Genomic DNA, 22,491 nt, shown 5'->3' on the forward strand with positions numbered 1-22,491 from the left:
TCGATATCTTGAACACCATTGATCAGGTACTCCATAAAATACCATGAAGAAGATGCTCTCTTGATTGCGGTGTGTTGACATGATACATATAGTCCCTAGGACCAATGGCATTGGAATAGCATCACCATGGCCAAAAGCGGCATCATGGTGTCCAACCCTTATTGACATGCACAAAGTTAGTACTCAATTTAAAACCCTATCAATGTAGAAAAAGTAAGTAGGGTATCGTTCTCAACCGGGGATTAGGGCCTTATTAATTCCTGAAAAATAAAACGTTAGAAAAACAAATCAAAGAATAAATATATACATTTTTATGATTTACACATAGGAAGGGATTTATGATTTATTTTCTAATTTAACAACTAATTAAATATATACATGTGACACATCAAAACACAGAATCAAGTAGAGATAAATCGATGGAACGAAATTAGACATAGTTAATTACTATCAATAGGTTGGCAAGGTTTCAAACATCAAATCACGAATCAAAATATGTTATAGCATAGAATCAATCAAGAACAAAGATGAACACATACAAAGTTCTTTTTACTTCCCTTAATTAAATTAACTAAATGAACGCACCATAGCCCTATTAAGCATGCAATTACTAGTGGTAACTAATCACTAACAAAAACACTTTTAACACATTAAACATAATGGAAGTTTGATCAATTCAAGCCAATAACACAAGCTCATTGTTAATTTACCTAAGTAATTATAGGTTTTCCACTTAAGTTATTAAAGCCTAGAACACTAGCACTTTAATATGGATTCAATTACATGTTCATCAACCTAAGTATGCATCCAAAGATCAACTAACACATAAAAGATGGGATTGAAGCTCGAAATTAACAATCATGCTCAACATACAAGAAATGGCAATTTTCAATTTAAAAACCTAAAACCTAAAACATGCTTCATAGTATTCGAAAGCTACATATCTAGAATCAACGCTTCATCATCACAAGAAATTGCAACATACAATCCAAGAACATGGAACAAAATCGCAATTTATTAGAAACCCAAAATCATTTTTCAAAGTTCAAAAACCGAAAACAAAGTATGGTATTCATGGTTACACTTTTTTATCTTTAAGGACGCAAGAAGCTTCAAATAGAGGTGGAATGGATGAGGATCACGGCAAGGATGCTTGGATGGAGAGGAGGATGCTTCACGGCCTTGAACTTGAAATTCTTGAATGATTGCCGAAACTTGGAAGAGAAGGGGAAGTGTTTGTTGCTTTTGATTCTGAATTTTGTGGTGTGTAGAATGGCTTCACAAACCTCCTTTATATAGTGAATGGCAAGGGTCAGGGTATCAAGATTGAAATCTACTTGTGTCATCATCCGGCTAATGAAAATATTCCATGAGAATTGGAGAGCAAGTCACCTTATATTTTGCCGAATTCTTCCATGCACATAGACCTTATTTCGGCCTCCAAGTATATAAAATGGAATCAGGAATCTGAATTTAATATTTATTCCTTTATTTTCTGCTCCAAAATTTCATAGAAATCCAAAACTATCCCAATTTGGTCTTTGCCGAAAATCCTTGAATATTTCCTCTATATGTCATGACAAAAAAACAATATTAATGGGCCATGGACTCCTCAAGAGGTCATAGATGATTCTAGAGACTCATGTGCAAGTCACATGCTTCAAACTTCAGGCCAAACTTTCCCAAATGATCCAATTCGAAAGTCCATCACATGATTGCCAAAATTTCCTTATTTATTCTAGAACATTTTTGAACTATCTCGAGTCATCTTCAAGACACAGCATCTCCTAGTCTCACCAGGTCTCCTAGCAGCATCAGAGCTCCTAGTCCAACTGGGACTCTGTCAATTCTTCATTTCCGAACATCATTTTTCTGAGCTCACTCCTAGTGGAGTTAGGATTTCTACTTCGAATGAGATTCCTTTTCCTGATAGGACTGAGAAAACTTCATTTCTCCATTTCTTCTCATTTTTGCGCATATAACTCCTTGCCTTCCATTTCCAGACTCAAAACTACCTAAAAACACAAAAGAAGTTAGAAATGACATTGTTAAGAAAATAACTAAGCAAAATGTAGAGAGAAATGCACAAAAAATATAGTCAAAATTAGTCTCAACACTTATACCCTCAACGTCATGACTCATTTGGTCATGTATTCGCCAATTTTGGCGATTACCTTCTTGAGCATGTTGATCATATGGATCATATCGTCCATGGCGACTTTTTCTAGCCATTGAACGGTGCTCATGGTAGCCATCTTGAGGCTTGCATATTCAATGGAGTAAAATCGAGCTAGTTCAAGTTTGACATCCTGAAAAGGAGAAACAAGAACGGATTAGTTTCAGAGTAAATGCTTCCACGAAAACTGATATATATATTAAGATTTCCTAGCCTTAATGCTACCAAGAAATCGATTTCCAAAAAATTTGGATTAGACTGAAACAATGATGTTTGTATGGTCAAATCAATACTTATGGACGCTCTTAGTTCATATAAATCAATGCTTACAGACGCTCTTAGTATGAAGTCTATGAACGCTGTTAGTTCGTATAGCGTGAATCCCCACGATTCCTCTTTTATAGAATCGAACCCACGTTATAGAAAGGTGGGATATAGAAGAAGGGAGGTTGCAAGTCCCCGAAGAAAAAGAAAGAATATTAAAGACAGAAAACAGGAACTTTAATTTAAAACTTACTTGGTGCTTTTTTGATGCTTGATTTTCTTGTTCTTCTTTTCCTCGTAGTCTTGTGATTTTCTTCCCAAAACCATGTGTGGAGATGGTGGCGCGCATGAGGTGATCCTAGGGTAGGGTTCTAGATTTTCACGACAAGAAGAGAGAAGAAAAGAGTTTTTTCCTTCTGATTCAGGGTTAGGGCTCGTGCTGATAACGTGTTTTAGAATAAGAGATTTGAAAGAAGATTGTAGAGAGAAATTGTTGTAACTTTCATTGATAATAGGAGCCTCTATATATAGAGGATACAAGTACATAATCTTTGAGTACAAAGAATCCTATTCTAATTAGAACTAGGACTTTAGAATATTCTCTCCTATTACAATAATAGAAAGTAATCCTAGTTTGGTTAGGCACACATAAATTGAATATCCTTCAACAAAAATGTAAAATTTAGACAAAAGAGAAAAAGACGCAACAAAAAAAGTGCAAGGGAAACACCCTTAAAAAGAAAAGGTGTGGGTGACCATAGTTTTTTGGATCGGGGCAAGTAGCTTTTGGTACTACGGTCCATAGAGTTTGAGCTTATTGTTAGCCAAATAGCCACCCTCAAGTATAAAGGCCAAGTTATAGTGTAGAGATTATGAGTAGGGGATATCGTACCCAAAGAATTGGAAAACCCACTCTAGCTAAGGAAAACCTAAAGGGTGCTAGATAAATATGCAAATGAACAAATCACAAACAAGGGCTCATAAGTGAACCAAAGTTCATGGTGAATATATGCAAGATGGTGTAGTGGTTTGATTTTGGCTTTGGAGATGGTTTCAATTCAAATTAACACAAGATAAGAATTTGAAATGTAAAGTAAGCAATGCTAAACTACATGTGATAGAATGGATGGAAGTTAGAGATTTAGGTTATTTACCATAGCCTTCCTTCCATGCATTGATGTTCAAACTCTAAGTAATGCAATCCCAAGTATCCAATTACCCTCTCAGCATCCGGATAAAACTACTAAGGCCTAAACTCCTTTGATTTTTTCAATTCCCACCGGATAAGTGCGAAACTAACTATCCAAGAACAAGTTATATTACCGGATAAGTATCAATTCCTTGCTCTTAGATGCATAAAGGTTTGAGTTTAGATAATCAAGCAAGCAAACCAATCCTAGGTCTAGGTGATTTTAACTCACTACCCTCACATACACACCTAGTGTGCTATCATGCTATTAATGTTTAAAACTAGCTACTCTCTAAACATTTTCATGTAATGACAAATGCAAAGTATTCAAATTAGCTAGATTCAAATACAAGCATTCACTTCTTGAATTAGCATGCGAAGATGATCATGGAAATTGCATCAAATAAGATTCAAACATCAATTCATTACAAGTTTGGCTAGGGCTTTCAACCCTAGCCCCAACAATAGACTACTCACACATATCTACATAAACTAGCATCAACATAATGGAAACATTAAGCTATCAAAAGATAGAGTTTAGAAATGACTAGAGATGATCACAAGTGAAGGATGATGAAATGGTTGATCATGAAGATGATGTGGTGGCTCCTCTTGTGCTCTAGCTTCTTCCTTGAACTCCTTCTTCAAGACTTGAGATGATGATGATGCTTGGTATATGTGAGATGTTATGAGTAGGAATGTAGTTAGGAACTGAAATGGTGGAGATGGAGGTTTTGTGGAGGAGATGGTGGTGGATTGTGTAGAGAATAGAGAGAGAAAAGGATGTAGTGGCTAAGTGTGGGTGATGCCTTCTTCCTTGAGAGAATGAGTGCTTAAATAGATGGAGAGAGAGAGAGAGGTGTCAAATGGTGTTGCGAAGCAAAAGGAAGCAACTCACCACTTGCAAGAAGCATAGAGGTAGAGTAGAAAAACGGTAATAGATCCTAAAATCCAGGGAAAATGGCATGGGAGTGATGGTGTAGGTTGGAGTAGGAAATGATAAGTGAGGGATGGTGATTAAACCTAAAACATGATAGATATTGGAGTGTTGATGATAATGGACTTTTGAGTAATAAAGAGTGTTTGGTTGAATTGGAACCAAAATGGTTAGAATTTGGTTGAGATAGAATGATGGTGAATGGATGTAATGACATAGATGCTATGATACTCATCCTCCTTGCTCCTCCATGAATGTGGCCAGAAAATAATGGTGGTGCAAGGAAAATTTGCCGGAATTTCATATTTTTCCTTTTCTTGTCAAGATTTTTTACAAAACATGGAATTGGATTAGTCAACATTAAATTGGACTTTAGAACAAGTAATTTCCATGTTTTAGGACATAAATATGTATATGAATTATGATCCAATACTTATATTTAGTAATTATGGTGTAGGCGATTATCTTGTGCCCCACTCACACACACAAACAATTCAAATAAACAAAAATTTCACTGACCAAACTTTGGTCACTTTGTTATTTTTCTATTAAAAAAAAATTGCCATAATATCAAGTATATTTTGCCCAACCAGCTTTAGGAAACTGAGAAGTCTGAATTGAATTGATTTAGAGAAGTATCCAAAGCGTGATTTTGATAAAATGACCCTATGAAAAATGCATATTTACAAAACTAATGTCTATTTAACTGAGATTTTAACCGAAGATATAACAAAGTGACCAAAGTGATTGATAAAGTAATAGTTGAGTGATCAAAGTGATACGTTTAAAAATTGACTAACCAAAGTGTCAAATGAGTCATAAATGAGTGACCATTTATAATATTCACTCAAAAATTAAAAAAGGAAAACAAGCATCCAATCTTGGACTTCAGGTTCCGAGTACAGAGATGAAGCCCAATGCTGTTAAGCCCATCACAACGTATAGCCCTCCAAAACCAGAGGCTTCAATCCAATGCAACTCATTTCTCAAAACCAACAGATAAGAAGTTAAAAACAACAAGATAACAACTCTAGGACATGTTCACTTACTTGGAATGGAATGAAATGTAATGGAATGATTACGGAGTAAAAACACCCCTCTGTTTACTAACACATAAAGGAATAGGAATGATTCAAGGTAAAAGAATTCCTGTGTTTACTAACCTATTTATCAGGAATCAATTCCTGAATACTCAGGAATTCGATTACGAAGGGGGGAGATGGGTTTATGAATCATTCATCCAGAATCAATACCGATTCCTTTCTTCTCTCATTCCACTTGTCTCCGATTCATGATTATTTTCCATTCCAAGTAAGTAAACGTGCTATAGTCTCAACCTTAAATAGCCATGGCAGCTTCCGCAACCGCGGCTATCTTCTTCGGCAGCAGTTCCGGTCTATGCCTCCTCCGCGGAGCAGAGTCCTCCAAGAGAATATTGTCTTCCATGACCCAAGCAGTTTCCGATATTGGGTTCCTCACCAATCAGCTCAGTGGCCTCAAAATCTCCTATGACGTGTCGTCTCAGCTCCCCAAGTCCCGTCTTCACTCCTTCCCTCCCTGGCTTTCAGCGCATTGTTGCTCGTAATTTCCCCACCTAATGTTTCCCATGTTTTCTCAATTTTTGTGCAAATTTTTTCACTGGCTCATTGTGAAAAGTAAAGTTGGGGTTTTGGGTAATGGTTGAAACTTTTTAGCTGAAATAGTAAGCAATTGTTGTACAAGGTTCATAATATGATAATGCTGATAAAATGAAACTGAACCAGTTGTTTCGTTTGTTTGATGAGATATGCATTTTGCTAATTATGCTTTTATCTGCTTCTTATATGATAGTGGAGGATATTTAAGTTTTTCTTAGTAGATAGATAATGGAAACAAGTTAAATGGGTTGTACTGAATCACACTTTAGTTATCAGATTATGTGATAAGGGTCTTTTTCTAATGATGAAGTTGGGTAGATAAATATCCCATATTTTGGTCTCGTTTGTACTTGTCGTTGATTTGTCATTGTAACTATTTGTTAGAATGGTGGGAATTTGATTTGGCTTGTGCTTTGGTTTGATTTCTCACGTAGAATTTGTCCTTTTACTGGGAAGAAAGCAAACTACGCAAACAAGATTTCCTTCTCGGCCCACAAGACCAAGAAGTTGCAGTTTGTGAACCTGCCGTACAAGAGGATTTGGTGGGAAGGCGGGAAGCGCTTTTTGAAGCTGCGCTTGTCGGCCAGAGCAATCAAGACCATAGAGGAAAATGGACTGGAAGCCGTTGCCAAGAAGGCCGGGATAGATCTACGCAAGTGTTGATAACACTTGGTTGGTTCATTGCGTACATTCTTTTGTAAGGCATTCCTAATCACTATGTTTTGTTCTGTTCTACGAAGTACATTTTGTTTCTATCTACCTCACAAATCTGTTAATCTTTGTTTCTTACAATCAATGAATTGCTAGTTCTGCAAGCTACAAGTTCTCTTTTGCTCACTGTTGTATGTATGATGAATCAGTCTGAGTAACGTTGTGCTTTTCTCATTGGCAATGCACTCATCTGTTTCTGCCCTTAATTTTTATGGCAAACCAGTATCCTGAGAAATGGAACGTATGAGGTACATTCCAACTTTCTGATAATATTCAGCCACTTTCTTTTCAAGGCCATTGTTCTTCTAGACTACAGTTTTAGGGTTGTATTCAATTTGCATAATTATGCTTAAAAAAATTGCTGTAGTGAGAATGTACTCTGGTCTTTAGATGACATCTGTACAAGCCTTTTCAAAAAATTGAACAATATTAGCATATGCACATTTTGTGAAAATGGTAAAGGTTGTTTTACTTCACACATCTCAGTTTCTGTGAAGGAATGCTCTAATCCACTAATTAAGAAAAAAATCAAAATGCATAGCCATAAATGGCTTAACTAACCCCCTTAATGATGAGAAATGCAACTTAACCACCTTAGTAAATGAACAGAGCTGAATTCTTCATGTTAGAAGAACATTCTTAGCCCAACAGAAGGTTCATAGGTCTATTTTGCTGTGAACCACACAATTACAGGCTGCCTTAGTTTCCTTCTGTTGGTGATGATTGTTCTAAGGTTGAACATTCACAAAAAAGGAAGAAAATATTAACAGCTTACTAATTTTATGATAGAAGTCGAACCACAGTAAATTGGCTTCAAAAAAGGACAGTTTCATCTACACCCTTCCAAACAGTTGCAAGGTAACAAAATGAAAGATCAAGATAAAATTGAATGTTGTGGGAATGTTCTGTTTTTGTGGTTGGCATCTGCAGCTAAGGTTAATCTCAACCACAGGAATCTTAACTGTGACAAGTGCAGAATGTTGTGCAAAGAATGGATGATATTAGCCTTGGGGAAGTCATAAAATGAGGGATGTGCATCACTGTCAGCGAGTAAAATTGCTGTTTCGAGCGGGACATATCAGTAGGAGTGAAATACAAAGGTCCTTACAAGGTTTGCTTTATTTGACATTCAACATTTAAATTGCATTTATAGACTTTTGGGACTCACTATGCTCTGTCCTATTGTTAGTATCTAATGTTTAGATTTCCCGATTGATGTGCTTGACTTTTAAGTAAATTTTAGTCATAGTTGCTTTTAAGTGCTGTTGCGTTTATAACCTTACCTGTTGTCATAAGCTTCTTTAGTACTGTTCTTCCAAACTCTATTTCTTTTCCTTCTTTTTTAAATTTCTGTTATCCAAGCAATTCTTTTCATAGCATTGCAGACATAATTAAAAACATGAACATGGTTGACAAGGAGCTTTATGTGCTTAAGACTAATGATCAGCGCAATCCGGTGTTTGTTCTTTTGTTTCTGTTTTTTTTTTAACTGATTAATTAATTTATTTATTTTTAACCAACCTGTAGGCTCCCTACTTTAACTACAGGAGTAGGTGGGTAGAGATAAACAATATTGAAGCTCATTCCTGGGTGGCCACATTTATTCTGATATGAATTACGAGCCAATGGTCACTCTGATTCTTATGTGTTGCCTTCTTGCTAACAAAATGACTCATCCTTGTCAGTGTTGCCTTTTATCCTACGCTCCACGCAAGAACAGTTTATCTTCCCCATGTAGTCTTTATCTGTGAAACCTATGGGCTATATCATCCAAAGATACAGACTTGAAGTACCTCCTTAAAAGCCCGAGGGATCTATAATATAATATAATCTAATTTTTTTTATCTTTTACTGAAATTAGCTCCCACTTAATTATAAACATCCAATGTCATTTTGGTACCTGTTATTTTTGAAGTTTTGGAAGTCCGCGGTGTCATTGTATTTATTATCTGACTAGAAAGCTGAGGACCTAGGTTAGAAGATATATTTAAGAAATTCAACCTGGCATAGATTCTTTTGACCAGTTTTCAATTGTTTGATGGGATGATTACATTCTGGTTAAAGAATTAGCACATGATGAAAATGCTACTTAGTGTCGAAGATTTTGTAGTTTCATGAAATATATGCCAAAGATAATTCCACATTGATTTTTATTTTATTCTCAATAATTGATTTTATATATTTTCTTATGACCAATGCCTTTTAATGAAGAGACCATAGTAAAATCAGAAACTTTAATTCCAATAATTTAATGTTTGAATTCCTACAATTCAATGCCTATGCTGTAAACGTGAACTATTTTGGGTTGAACCTACTGCTGCTTTGCCAAATCTGAGGTATGTTGTGCTTACCATCCATGGAGCAGGTTTTCAGACAGTTGCTATTTTCATCCAGACTGGTGACTCCGAGAAATCAGTGGCTGCGGCTGAGAGTATTGAGACAATAAGTGATGTTGTGAACGATTCTCCTAACAAGGTACATTGGTGAAACATGACATAGTAATTGCATAATTAACTTCTCTTACCAAAAGTTTGAGTTTTAACCTTTGTGTTTAGACTTGACTCATAAATTCAGTATAGTGGAAAATGATTTTAGTTAGGTGGTCTCATAATGTACTACTCTAAAGGTAAAAGATTGATGTGGTATAAACAACAGAGCGACGAATTGTTGGTACTCGCAACAATAATTAAGTTAATCAAACTGTTACTATATTAAGAGAACTCTTCTCATAAAAACTTTTAATATGGGAAAGTGTTTTCTTTAGGTTTATAAGGTTATGTTATCTTCCATTATATTAGTTTCTTTACTTCTTTCAGGATAAAGATCGATGTCATGACCTAACATAGGACATATGGTTGTTATAAATAAAATCTACGTAAAAGTTTACTTATTTAAAATATCACGCAAGTTCTTGCTTACCCCCTTAAATTCTGATAATTTTTTAAACATCCATGCTATTTTGGTTATGCATGATTAAAATAATTTTTGAATGAGTTTTGGTGATTCTAAGAGCTGCTGTACTTGAGTTTAGTAAACTCCAATGTTTTGTCTGGGTACAAAAGTTATAACATGTTAAGACAACCTGTGGCCTTCCTGAAAGGGTTGTACAAACACACTTCAGGGAACATTGATCATCACCACTATAACCAGTAGTGTTGAGGAATATCGCTGGATTAACATTACTCATACCCTATATGTTTGTTGTTTATTGACTTTTCCTACTAATGTGTCCTCTTCATAGTTTAGAAAGTATCAAATGTTTATCTCATTGTTTGAGTCAGTGAGTCTGTACTGTATGTGAAATGTGAGGTGCACTTGCCCTTGTTGATATCCGGAACTTTCATGTTTTTCATTTTTCTTTATTAGTGCAGATTTTCATTGGTGGGATATCAAAGGCTCTTTCCTCAGAAATGGTATAATATGCAATGCTTATGATGCATATTGCTTTCTTTCTCCACCAAAACCTCATCTGCTATCTGTATGTCTCTTCTTTTTTTATGCTCATCTACTACTTTAGTGACTAACCTTTCTATGCTACTTTCTTCAGCTTGTGGAAATCGTTAGTGTCTTTGGACCTTTGAAGACACACCATTTTGAGGCCAATGAGGAACTTAATGAACCATGTGCTTTTCTAGAGGTAATGGAACATTTATAGCTCTTGTGAGTTTCAGTTTCTGGTAAATTCTCTGTAAGGGTTCAATGTATATGCTTGCTACATGAGAAAGCTGTTGGTTTTATTTTCACTTTTATTATTACAGTACTATGGTTTTCTTTATCTTTACTAGACAAGGAGTCTCTATGGAGGAGTTTAAAGTAAGGATTCCATGTGGACTTTCAAATCAACGGTTGGATGAATGTTTCAAATTTTAGTTAAATAAACATACAAGTCATCCAACTGTTGATATGAAAGTCTTCATTTTAGAGGTCCTCATTAGAGCCACACACACCCATACTATATAGGGATAGGGAGAGTCTCTAGTGTTAGTGTGTGTGCACTCGCGCGCGCGCGCAGGTTAATGTACTTAATTTTTCTTACAGATTTGTTTTTAGTTTGATTACTATATGACACATTTGGTAGAGAAACATCTGTTCCTTTACATTTATATTGTTTACCATTGTTCATTTTGGATTGTAATGCTGCACCCTTTATTCTTCATCTTTCTTCCATCTTTGTAGATTGAACAATCTTTTTCTCTTTTTTCTTAACCTCGATGACTTCTGATGTTGCATCAGTATGTCGACCAGTCAGTTACTCTCAAAGCTTGTGCAGGTCTGAATGGTATAAAATTGGGAGGGAGAGTGCTAACTGTGGTTCAGGCAATTCGTAGTGGCTCATCCATGGTACTGATACCACCCTTCTTCGTTAAACTTTGATTTATCTGTGTGCACTGATTTACATAGAGATGTTTACTGATAGAAGAACTAACATATGCTAGGTAAATAGTGGAAATGCATCACTCTATGAGATCCCAGAACATGCAAAGCCACTTCTCAAACAACCTTCACATATACTGAAGCTTCGAAATGTGGTAAGGTCTTTTGTGTCTGATCATAAATTTCTTTATTTATGGTAGTTGTCTTTTTTTCCTCTCCACCAATAGGGGAAAGTATAAATACTATTATCGTCAGATTATTTATTTTGCGCTTGTCTTAGACTACTTATTGAAGTCATGGAAAATAAGAGGATTAATAAAGGGTAGTGGCGTTTACGTTCCCATTTTGTAGAATTGCGCTTCTCCCTTTGAGTCTTTTGAGTAAATGAATGGAGATTGAAAGAGAAATAAGGGTGCAAATGTACAAAATGTGATTGTTGAAATAACTACATTCCATAGGCGACACACACACACACACACACACACACACACATATATATATATATATATATTAATATAGAAGTATATACATATAAGGAATCGATATCCCCAGTTTTGGGTCCTTTGACCGAGAAAAAGCTTAGTAAAATGGCATCACTTGAATATTGAATAGTAAGATGCATAGTTTATGCAGGATCACTTATGATCCTTGTTTTTCCACATTGTGAATTAGTTCAATCTGGAGCACATGTCATCACTGTCTGAACAAGAGATTGAAGAAGTTCTGGAAGATGTGCGATTAGGATGTGCCAGGTCCCTGAGAAATTTAATTTTCACCTTTTGACTGTCTTTTTGGTTTTTTGTTTACTTGATTTAATCTTAAGGACTTCAATGCTGTAGGTTTGGCATGGTTAAATCTGTAAAGATTGTCAAGCATGCAAACAATCACATTGTCACCACTAGAGCGTGTGAAGCTGTCAATGATGCAGAATCTGGTGGGCACAGGCAACATTTGTGTTCTGAAGAAAAAGGGGCAAAAACGGAGACTTTGGACCAATAACATATTGATAATGACGGCAAGGAAACTAGTGGAGTGAAGCCTACTGGGGACCATAAAGAAGATGAAGTCCCAGAAAGTAATTGCTTTGGTTAATTGTAAACCAGCAGATGATTTTGTAGAGGACAAGTCATGTCAAATGGGCCAAACAGATAAAGATATTGAAATCCAAGGAAGCAATGACTCACCTAATAGGGATCCCGAAGAACTCAGCAACCTGCCAAACAGCATGGAAGATGAGTCAGAGTATTATAATGATAAAACTACCGAAGTTACAACAGTAGAGAGTTCTATTCTAGAGGAAGTTGATGGTAAGAAACAAGAGACTTTTGCTGGAACAGATGACAATGTGGGAACAGAAACAGCTCTATTCTGGCCAAATTTTTGAACTGAGCGTGTGCTTGCATGCACTGTTTGGTTGGTTGCTGTGACAGTTTCCTGTATATCCATTTGGAAAATCAAAATTAGAGTTTTATTGAAATATTCAGTTTAATTTAATCTGAGGCAGACTCTTTTATTATTGAAGTCGTTATTGGAATATTCAGTAGGAAATGATGTGTGCGCTCTTTTATTAGTGTTTGGGAAGTAGGAGTACGGCATAAAAGAACTTTCCCCGAAATAGGCAAAACTGGACCCCAGTAATGGACCGTCATGCTTTTCTCAAACCCATAAACACGGAGCTGACGGAAGAGAACCCGAAATAGGCAAAACTGGACCCCAGTAATGGACCGTCATGCTTTTCTCAAACCCATAAACACGGAGCTGACGGAAGAGAACCCGAAATAGGCAAATCTGGACCCCAGTAATGGACCGTCATGCTTTTCTCAAACCCATAAACACGGAGCTGACGGAAGAGAACTTGACATCTGTCCCTTTGTCTCAAATCGAAGAAGAGAACAAAGATTCTGAGAAAAAGACAAGAAGAAGGTTCTCATCCATTTGATGCAATTTAATAATGATTTTCAATATTCCTCATTAGTTGACTTAGAGTCAGCACAACAGATCCAGAAGATAAAGATCTGAGCAAACCAGTGTGCTACAGCTGGCCCCTTTCAGAAGAAGATCAATCAAATTGATTTAAGAAGATCAAGGCAATGTACCTGATAGATTCGAGTTGTGAAGAGCAGTTGCAAGGCAGCAAGTTTGGATCAAACGAGGTGAGTCATAGCAAAACCCCAACAGGGTTAACCTACCTCTTACTGATCCTCTGCAGTTGTAACTCTGAGAATCTTGTTTGGCTAGTAACTTTTTGGGATACAAAGAGGAGGAAAACCACATCGAAATGAGGTTAGCTTCTATGCATCTATTATTGTTTCTTTTGATTGAATTCATCGTAATTTATAGGCCAATGCCCATAATTCAACCCATCTAGAGCATCTCCGCTTCTTTTCCCATATTTTCCTTATGTTCCTTGGGACCCAAGGGGCGGATCCAAAGCAACATGGGGTGGGCTCAAGCCCTCCCGAGAATTTTGGGAAAAAAATTATACCTGTGTATAGTATTTAATAAACAATGTGGTTTAGTTGTTGAAGCCCACCCAGAATTAGGACTCCATCTCCTGTGCTTTGTGGCTAGATCAATCAGAGTTCATTTCAGATTAAAAGTCTCTCTCTTACTGTCTAATTACTTATTTATCAATTCTTCTAGTTCTGTTTATATAAAAGGTAGTAGCTTTAGATCAAAGGGTGTGTCCGTGTTTTTTGTTTCTATGGAATCAATAAACACTGAGTTTTGTGGTATCTTTAGATCAAAGGTTAAAAACTGAGTCTTTTGTGGTTTCTTTATATCAGAGGTTAAAAACTGAGTCTTTTTGTTGGTATGGTAATCAAAAGTATACCCCTGAAAGAGAAGTGGTAATCAAAGGCCAATGCCCATAATTCAAGTATTCAACCCATCTACAGAATCTCCGCTTCTTTTCCCCTATTTTCCCCTATGTTCCTTGGGCGATGTATATGTTTTGGCAAATAAGTCTTAATTGCGGACGAGCTCTCTCTATTTTCGTCATTTTTTCCCCCACACAAATTTGAGGACAGATTTGAAGAGGAGTGGAGATATGGTCTAATTAAAAACTTTAATTCCTGCTTTCTTCTCAAGGCAAGAAGATTTTGAATTGAACTATCACTATCCTTAATTTTAACTTGAAAGAGATAGCATAAGTTCCTTTTGTTAGTATATCAGCTAGCTCCAATTTGTTTCTTGATTCCCTTTCTGATTTTTTGTTTTTCTTTTCCTTTTACCAGCGCTCACCCAGGTCGCGCTGTTGAAGATGCCAACGTGCCAGCCGGAAAAGTAAATGAAACAGAGAAGAAATGGGAAACAATGCTGCCTTCAGTTTCATTTTGGAATAACATATCTGGGCTTGCATGCATGATTGCTGTCTCAATGGATCCTTTGTTCTTTTACATTGCATTCCTTGATAAAATTAACTTGTGCCTCGGAATGGAGGAAGGGCTGAGGTCCGCAGTCCTCATTACACGATCACTCACAGATTTCACGTTCCTATTTCATATTGTATATCAAATTTGTGAAGCTGTGAAAGCAGTGCCCTCTGTGTCCAGGCCCAAGCCGGTACAGAGAGGCAACTCAAAACTCTTCAAGTGGTTTGGATACGCTAAGGCAATAGCTAAGAAGTTGTCATGGAGCTCTTTCCTAACTGACATTTTCGCTATTATTCCAATTCCACACGTATGTAACAGAAATTAAACATTATATATATATATATATATATATATATATATATATTTGGTGCGGTAATTAATGGAGGTGTTCTAACTCTTTGTTGTGTATTTTGTCCACGCAGGTGCTAATATTAGCTCTGTTTTATGCTCCCAATCATGGATTTTCACAGAACAAAATGACTTTGAATTACATGCTTCTCGCGCAATATGTTCCAAGGATGTACCGGATCTTCATCTCGTCTAGGCTGTTTAGAAAAAATAGTAGTGTGTGGCTCAAAGCTGCATTCTATTTTTTCATGTACATCCTCTCAAGTCATGTAAGTTAAAATTTATACACACAAAGTTTCTCATTTCTGTTCTTTACATTTTCATTTTCTTGGCTAGCTCTCTTCTTTTGTATCAATAACTAACTCTTTGTTAATTTTAGATAATTGGAGGATTTTGGTACTTCAGTTGTGTTCAAATGGAAGCACTATGCTGGTACCAGGCCCTCAGAGGACGTACCAGTTTCAAATGTGGTGACCCTCCTCTATCTGCTTACAAACATGAGATCATTCGTACAATGTGCAGTGGGACGAAGGAGATATTTGATTTTGGATCATTCCTGGATACAATCAAAGACGGCTTCACAGGACCTATAAAATTCCGCAAAAAGTTATTTTACTTTATTTGGTGGGGACTCAAAAATCTGAGGTAAAGCCAATTGGTTCTCTTTTTATTTTCCGATATAACAGAAAACTTGAAGAAGATTATGTATCTCACATATTTTTGTTTCCATCTGTTAAATTTATTGCAGTAACTATGGTACAAACATCAATACAAGTGAATACATGTGGGAAAATTGCTTTGCAATTCTTGTTTCTTCTATTGGCTTGGTACTATTTGCTCTTCTTATTGGTAATATGCAGGTTGGTAACGATTTTCCCTAACTTTCATCTGTAACTTAACTTTTAAGATTAAGAAGCAGACCATGGTTAAATTTTAAGGTAATTTAAGCTTAATTCTCTGTAATAATGTCGGTTGATCGACAGCAATGTATGCGGTCCTCGGAGGAAAAGGAAGCGGCAATTGATAAGGTTCAAATGAAAGAGCAAGAACTACACGATTGGATGAAGAAATATGATCTCCATAAAAAGTTGGGCAAAGACGCTGAGAAGTTGAGGATAGAGATCATGACAAAGATCACAAAAAACTTGAAAGACGACAAAAATGCTCAAGTACAAAACCTGTTCTCTCTTCTTCCCTGGAATACAATAGAAGATCTCAAGCTTGCTGTCTGCATGGATATGCTACAGAAAGTATGTTCCTCGACCGGCCTCCAGGAATTTTATCTATTTATTCTTTTGGGGAAAAAAAGTTTTGCTCTTCCATATTGATCAATATTAATTAATGTGCCGTAAAAATAAAGTTTTTAACGAGGCCACTATGTGTATATGTATAGGTACGAAGTCTCGAAAATATGGATGAAACAGGATTGAAACAGATCTGCCACCATCTCAAGCCAGTGACCTATACCAAGACAACATTACCTTTTCAAATGGGAAAACGACTTGATCGCATGCTCTTTATCATGGAAGGTATTATGTTGACCTACCCGATTAGTACTACTACTACTACAGCTGATCATCAAGTTGGAAGAGTAAACCCCCCATTAAAAATCCGCGGGTTGCTTGAGAAGGGTGATGTTTATGGAGAACAACTTCTGAGTTGGGCATCACCACGCGATTTGTCCTCTGTCTCTGATGCAGACCTTCCTATCTTGACTGAAAATGTAGAATGTCTTTTGGAAGTAGAAGGCTTTGTTCTCTCTGCCCAAGACTTGAAAAATGTAGTCTCCGGGTCCAAGTTACATGGCAACAGTTCCAGCCTGTTGGTGGAGGGGGAACGTCATAGCCCAAAAGGAACATCAAGGCGTCTTCATCACCGCATTAAATCTATTCCACGGCCAGGCATAGAGGGCGGGGATGAGAAAACAGATATTCAAGATTCAAACAACTAAATGTCCCATATTGTGTCATTGTGTGGGAGATTGGTTCTGATGAGAAACTAGTGGTTTTCTGTTAGGTTTTTCATTCAGTTCAAATAAGCCCTATTAACTGTTGTGCGTGTTTAATGTTTTGACTATTTCTTGCTTCATTTACCACGTTAGTTAGTTGTAAGAGCAAGTTCACCCGTTGGGTTACCAGGTCATCCATTATTCACTACTTTTTAGTGTATATTTTCATTATCTGGGTCACGAGCACAGTGAGTTCACCTGTTGGGTCACCGGGTCACCTACTATTCACTGTTTTTTAGTGTATATTTTCATTATCTGGATCACGAAATACACTGTGCCAGTGACCCAAGGCAAGAAATATACTGTGCAGGTCACCATGGTGACCCAGAACACTGTACAGGGTGACCCAAGCCACGAAATACACTGTGCTCGTGACCCAGAGGGTGAAATTAACACGAAAAAGCAGTGAATAGTAGGTGACCCAGTGACGCAACGGGTGAACTTGCTCTAAGCGTGGGCTGTTTCTCTTCAATTCAGTTAGGGTTATAGAAAGCTATTTATTAGCCAAGTTTGTTCAATGAAGAATAAGTCATTCTCTCATAATTGTTGAGTTCTCTCTCTATTCGATTTTGATTCTTAACAGGTTCAACAGTACCTTCTTTATAGTAATCAAACATTGTACGTTGTGTGTGAGAGAGTTTCTTGAGTGCTATAGTGCTTTGTAGGAACTGATTTGTGCACTAGTAGAACACTACTTTGTGATAGAAATTCCTTTCAATTCTTCAGGATCTACTATTTTGTAACGTGGCTTTTTTGAATGGGTCAAAATGTAAAATTTAGGCAAACTGGTGATGCAACTATTTCTTTGGAAATGAAATCAATATAAAAGGACGCAACAAAAAGAGTGCAAGTGAAACACCCTTAAAAACAAAAGGTTTGGGCTACCATGTGCTTTTTTTTTTTTTTTTTTTGATCCGGGCAAGTAGCCTCTTTTTTTTTTTTGAGAATAAGATCCTTTATTAAAAAGGTGATAGCCTTCATCATGTGATTTCCCTCTTAAAAGTATAGCCGTACATGGTTCTGTCCAAAATATTTGTTCATTCCCTCCCTTTCTACTTAGCATTTCTCTTTCAAAGCCTAAAAAATGAAATATGATGTAGTAGAGGAACATGACATTGTACTGCTATTAGCCATGTCTGCCTTAAATAAAATGTATTTACATTGATTGCAATCATTTACAATATTGCCAAGTAAAGGAAACAAGCTTGTTTACAATCATATGCAGTTTCGTTGCTTTAATAGACATGTTCAAATCGATAAACTACCTCCACAAGACATTTGCATTGTTTCAACAGCACAAGCATGTGTTGCACAAAATATTTAGGGGAGAAGTTATACATACATCTAAAGTTGGTCGCACTATTCTTCTAGACCTTTTTTTTTTTTTTGGATAACGTCTACACCTTTCTTATTCGATGGTTTTTATTATGAGAGCGGCGTTTTAGAATAAAGTAGACTGTTATAGACGAAGACAATAGAAGATATTGTACTGTTAGAATCGAGAGAAGGGATTGGTCTGAGTTCCGCTTGGGTCGATAGTGGGTTGTTATTGTGGTGGATTTTGAAAGGTTTACCATCGAAGGTACTGTGATTTCTATGTTTTTTGGTATTCATTGGGGTTTAAGCATACTGCTTCTTGCATCTTAGAATATTACTTCTTTTTTAAAGGGATAGTTGAAGGACATAATTTGACATGTATAATGTTGGGTACCTTAATTGGCATATTGAAGTCCCTTTTCTTTATGATAATTTTCAGTGTAGAGACGAAGAAGGGATGTTCTTGGTATATTGGGTATGTCAGTAGCTTTGGAAGGTGATAATTTTTTATTTTTTATTTTTTAAACTCAATTCGCTTATGATCATTCAAGGCTTCAATATCTAAAATCTGATTCTCAAAGTCTTGATCTTTTGTTGCTTTTGGTTTACTAGCAGCACCTGTGTACTCAATTGGTCAACAATTTAAGTTTTATTATAATCTCAAGCCAAGGCATCCCATGCTAGGGCTGCGTTTTGGGGGAGGGGGTGGGGCTTTTTAGCTCCCCCGCTTATAAGCAGATGACCCGGAAGCGTTTGGTAACTCGACTTCTGATCAGCTTCTTCCAGAAGCTGCTGCGGCTTCTCTCAAAAAGCAAAAGTGGCCTGACCCCTGCTTTTAGAAGCCAGGATCTCACTATAGCGGTAGTGACTGTAGATTGATGAATCTTTGAAACTACCGGTTTCAATCCTCCTTGGTTGAGGCAATTACGCAGACGCCATGGTGTTTGGACATGATTTTAGCAACTCCCATGTATTTTGACTTGATGGTTGGTTAGGGAGGCATCGAGTCGTTCGACCGGAATAAAAGTAGTGTTCGGCTATTCAGCCGAGATTAGAAGTTTTCGAGATGTATGGTTGAGATGGATGCATCGATGGAGGTTTAGGATTTTGGGTCACATGACCCAAAATATGAAGAAACACGGATCTCATAAACATAAAGTTAGACAGCCCAAGTCCACATGAGTAACTATATAAATGGGCTGCGAGGCAAGGTGGAGTAGTTCAGCCGAACCCAAGTAGTAACGTCGGCCGAAGAGTTCACTCAAGAAAGGAATCCTTGCAAGGAAGGACTTCAAATCAATTATGGATTTTGATTGTGAAGATTTCATATATCAGCCAAGTCAGAATTTTATGAGACGAATCAATCCTAGAAGGAAGGAGAATCCTACTTAAATTCCACGTCTTGGAGGACAAGTTAGCTAGGGTTTTTGACTTGTATATATAGCACATTGTAAATCATTGTAAAAGGGGTCCTGCACCACACAAACAAATCAATATACAACTTTTACTCAAACTTTTCTCTTACTCTTTCATAGGTACTTTGCCTTCTATTCAACTTTCATTACTTGTTTTCATTTTTAGTTTCTTACTTTTATTTCAGTCGTTACATTCAAGCATTTTACTTTCTTGTTCTTTATTTTATATGCACTTTACTTTTCGCACTTAGGAGTAGTTCGTAACATAGAGTTATCATCCATTGATCTCTTTCGGCCAGTCCGGATTGGATTGATGCGATTCGTCGTTCACACACATATCATCTCACAACGTTTTGACAACCGAATCCACTTCACCTTCGTTTTTACCGTGATTTGCGAGTATCTTCACCCAATAGATCTCTCGCTTGTCACCCGAACCTTTGAGTTTACCCAAGAAGTGAGTGTGATAGAAGATCCCGGTCAGGATTGACGCCTAACCGAAGTCCTTGCAACAGAGGCATCAGAACCTAAAGGCCGAGAGGGTTCCTTCCTCGGCTTACAATCATTTGAAAGAAGTCAGATCACGCACCATTCAAATCAGAAACCTCGCTTGGCCATTCGGCCGCGAGTTGGCACGCCCGCGCAATTTCAGAAGGACGATTCAACCACAAGTCCCTCGGCTCTCATTTCGGCCGAGACGATTTTGAGGCAAACACATGGATACTCCTCTTTAGTCTTCACTCTTCACGCAGACGTTGCTCACTCGAATCTCTCTATCTCTCTTTCTGACTGGTATCTCCTCTCTCCAGCTCTCCTTAACCCTCTGGTCTCTCTTTCTTTGTCCTCGTCAATCAACATCACGATTCCTGGTATTGGAGTTATGGAATTAATTGAATATATTTATGGAAAGTTGGGGAATTGGGGTTTAATTCTTCAACATTTTTTTGTCCCAGATTTTGGCTTCAAGGAAATAGCTTTTTGGGTCTAGGTTTCTGCTTATGAAATTGCTCTGGTGAACTTTTGCTTTGATGAACTAATTCAATGCTTTGATGAACTTTTGCCGGACTTTTATTCTAGGAAGGAACCCCACTATTCAATCATTTCAATGCTTTGATGAACTGTATGTGTGGTTCATTGTGATGAAAAATAGAGAATTGAGAGAGAAAAAAAATGTGAAAAGTGTGATTTAGAATTTCCGATTTTGGTTGCTTGGAAGAGATTGGACTGGTTTGCAATCTGGGTAAGTTACTTGTGCTACTTTCTGCTTTAGAATTGTATGTTTTACTTTAGATTTCTCTATGTGAGGAATGAAGGGGAATTTAAAATTTGGGTAAGCTTTGGTTTGCAATCTGGGTAAACTCTGGTATTCAAAATCTTTTATGCTATAGTTGATTGATTGTTGCTCAGTAAGTGGTGTGGTGGATAATGCTATATGTTGGAGATAGTATTGATATTTCAGTATGTAATTGAAGATGTAATTTTAGTCAAGTTCCATGATTTTGCATTTTTCAGTAGAATGAATTTTGATTTCTGTTGCATGCTCTCTTCAGAACTTGGAATGTGGCAACTCAGTTTAGGGTTTAGGATCAAATGTGCATTCCTACTATTCCATACACATGTTAGGCTATATGCTAATGCGTTTGTCTGTATTCAGTTTGTAGTTCAATGATGTAGTGAAGATTATTCTAAGTGGTGCTTTACTAACTTGTTCATGCTAGATTTTACGAGTTAAATATATTTTGTTTGACTTGCTTATTTTGGTTACATTATTACTTTGAATGAGGGACTGGAAAAGCTTATCATATGAGTCAGTAGTGCCTGTGCCTTTTGCTATTCAAATCTGTGTTGTTAGGAAAATCAATTGGAGTTCTTGGAACTGGAATACCAATAGGAGCTGCTGCAGTTGGTATTTGAAATGCCAAAACAGTAAAAATTCGTTCTTTTTCTCTGTTTTTTTACCTTCCTTCCTAGTTTGGTTGCTTGGAAGAGATTGGATTGATTTTGAATCTTAGGGTGGGGATGTAGTTCTCAGATTCGTTCACCATGCTCAAATTCCATTGACAAACATAATTTTCCTGTCACCAGGTTTAGTATTTAGTTCAGTATGGCTTGGTTCATGTGATTCTTCAATACTGTTAGACCCAAAAGAAGATATGAAACAAAAAAAAACAAAAAAAAAAGTAGAAACTACTTGTGGACATGAGTGAGTCTAAAATATTCAAGGATTTTCATTACTGAATGCTAAAAAAGCGACTCGAGTTTTGATTCCTGTTACATAACAAATGCCAAAAAGTTCTTCCTATGTATGCAGTTTCGGCATACTGAAGTTCAATGTGAAGATGACATCCCTTACAAGTATGGATTCTTCCATCTAGTATTTTCCTTGGGGGCCATGTATTTTGCAGTGCTATTCATTAGTTAGAACCTCAATAACTTAGCTAAGAAGCAGTTAGGAGCCAATTACCATGTTTTATACATTCAGATCTCCTTGTCTGATAACTTTCACTTCATTCCGATCATTGTACACAACATTCCAAAACAATCAAGTGGAGCATTGATGTTGGTTGGGCTAGTACATGGGTAAAGATTGTCAATGAGTTGATTTGAGAAATTAGTTGAGAAATTCGTGGCCTGGGTAAACTTGTCTTTGGCCATCATAACTATATGGTGACCAATTAGTTGATTTGAGAAGTATAGATGTGTCTGTTGTAATTCAAGTGGATATTGCAATTCTGCATGTA

The 22,491-nt window shown here is 36.8% G+C and overlaps 3 protein-coding genes across 7 annotated transcripts; all 3 read left to right on the forward strand.

The window, feature by feature from the left end:
• The first annotated feature begins 5,801 nt into the window (after positions 1–5,801).
• LOC112196507 (splicing factor U2AF 50 kDa subunit) lies at positions 5,802–12,944 on the forward strand. Of its 5 annotated transcripts, none has more exons than XM_040518527.1 (11): positions 5,807–6,147; positions 6,638–6,900; positions 7,064–7,162; positions 7,891–8,025; positions 9,280–9,389; positions 10,286–10,327; positions 10,462–10,551; positions 11,148–11,255; positions 11,351–11,443; positions 11,961–12,040; positions 12,128–12,944. In XM_040518527.1, the coding sequence occupies exons 4-11, from the start codon at positions 7,938–7,940 to the stop codon at positions 12,285–12,287; spliced, it is 771 nt and encodes a 256-aa protein (XP_040374461.1). In that variant the 5' UTR covers positions 5,807–6,147; positions 6,638–6,900; positions 7,064–7,162; positions 7,891–7,937; the 3' UTR covers positions 12,288–12,944. The 5 variants fall into 5 exon arrangements, with proteins under 5 accessions (XP_024192636.1, XP_024192634.1, XP_024192635.1 ...); XM_040518528.1 differs by having other exon boundaries at positions 5,808–6,147; positions 7,138–7,162; XM_024336866.2 differs by having other exon boundaries at positions 5,805–6,147; positions 6,638–7,162; positions 7,867–8,025.
• Positions 5,915–6,866, forward strand: LOC112196508 (50S ribosomal protein L28, chloroplastic). The gene is made up of 2 exons (XM_024336869.2): positions 5,915–6,147; positions 6,638–6,866. Exons 1-2 carry the CDS (start codon positions 5,915–5,917, stop codon positions 6,864–6,866), a joined length of 462 nt encoding a protein of 153 aa, XP_024192637.1.
• A 136-nt stretch (positions 12,945–13,080) lies between the features above and the next one.
• LOC112198457 (cyclic nucleotide-gated ion channel 1) lies at positions 13,081–17,084 on the forward strand. The gene is made up of 7 exons (XM_024339583.2): positions 13,081–13,571; positions 14,525–14,969; positions 15,085–15,279; positions 15,390–15,655; positions 15,759–15,870; positions 15,994–16,260; positions 16,404–17,084. Exons 1-7 carry the CDS (start codon positions 13,567–13,569, stop codon positions 16,959–16,961), a joined length of 1,848 nt encoding a protein of 615 aa, XP_024195351.1. The 5' UTR covers positions 13,081–13,566; the 3' UTR covers positions 16,962–17,084.
• The last annotated feature ends 5,407 nt before the right edge of the window (positions 17,085–22,491 follow it).

This window comes from Rosa chinensis, chromosome 4 (genome assembly GCF_002994745.2).
Source record: "Rosa chinensis cultivar Old Blush chromosome 4, RchiOBHm-V2, whole genome shotgun sequence".
Taxonomy (NCBI): Eukaryota; Viridiplantae; Streptophyta; class Magnoliopsida; order Rosales; family Rosaceae; genus Rosa; species Rosa chinensis.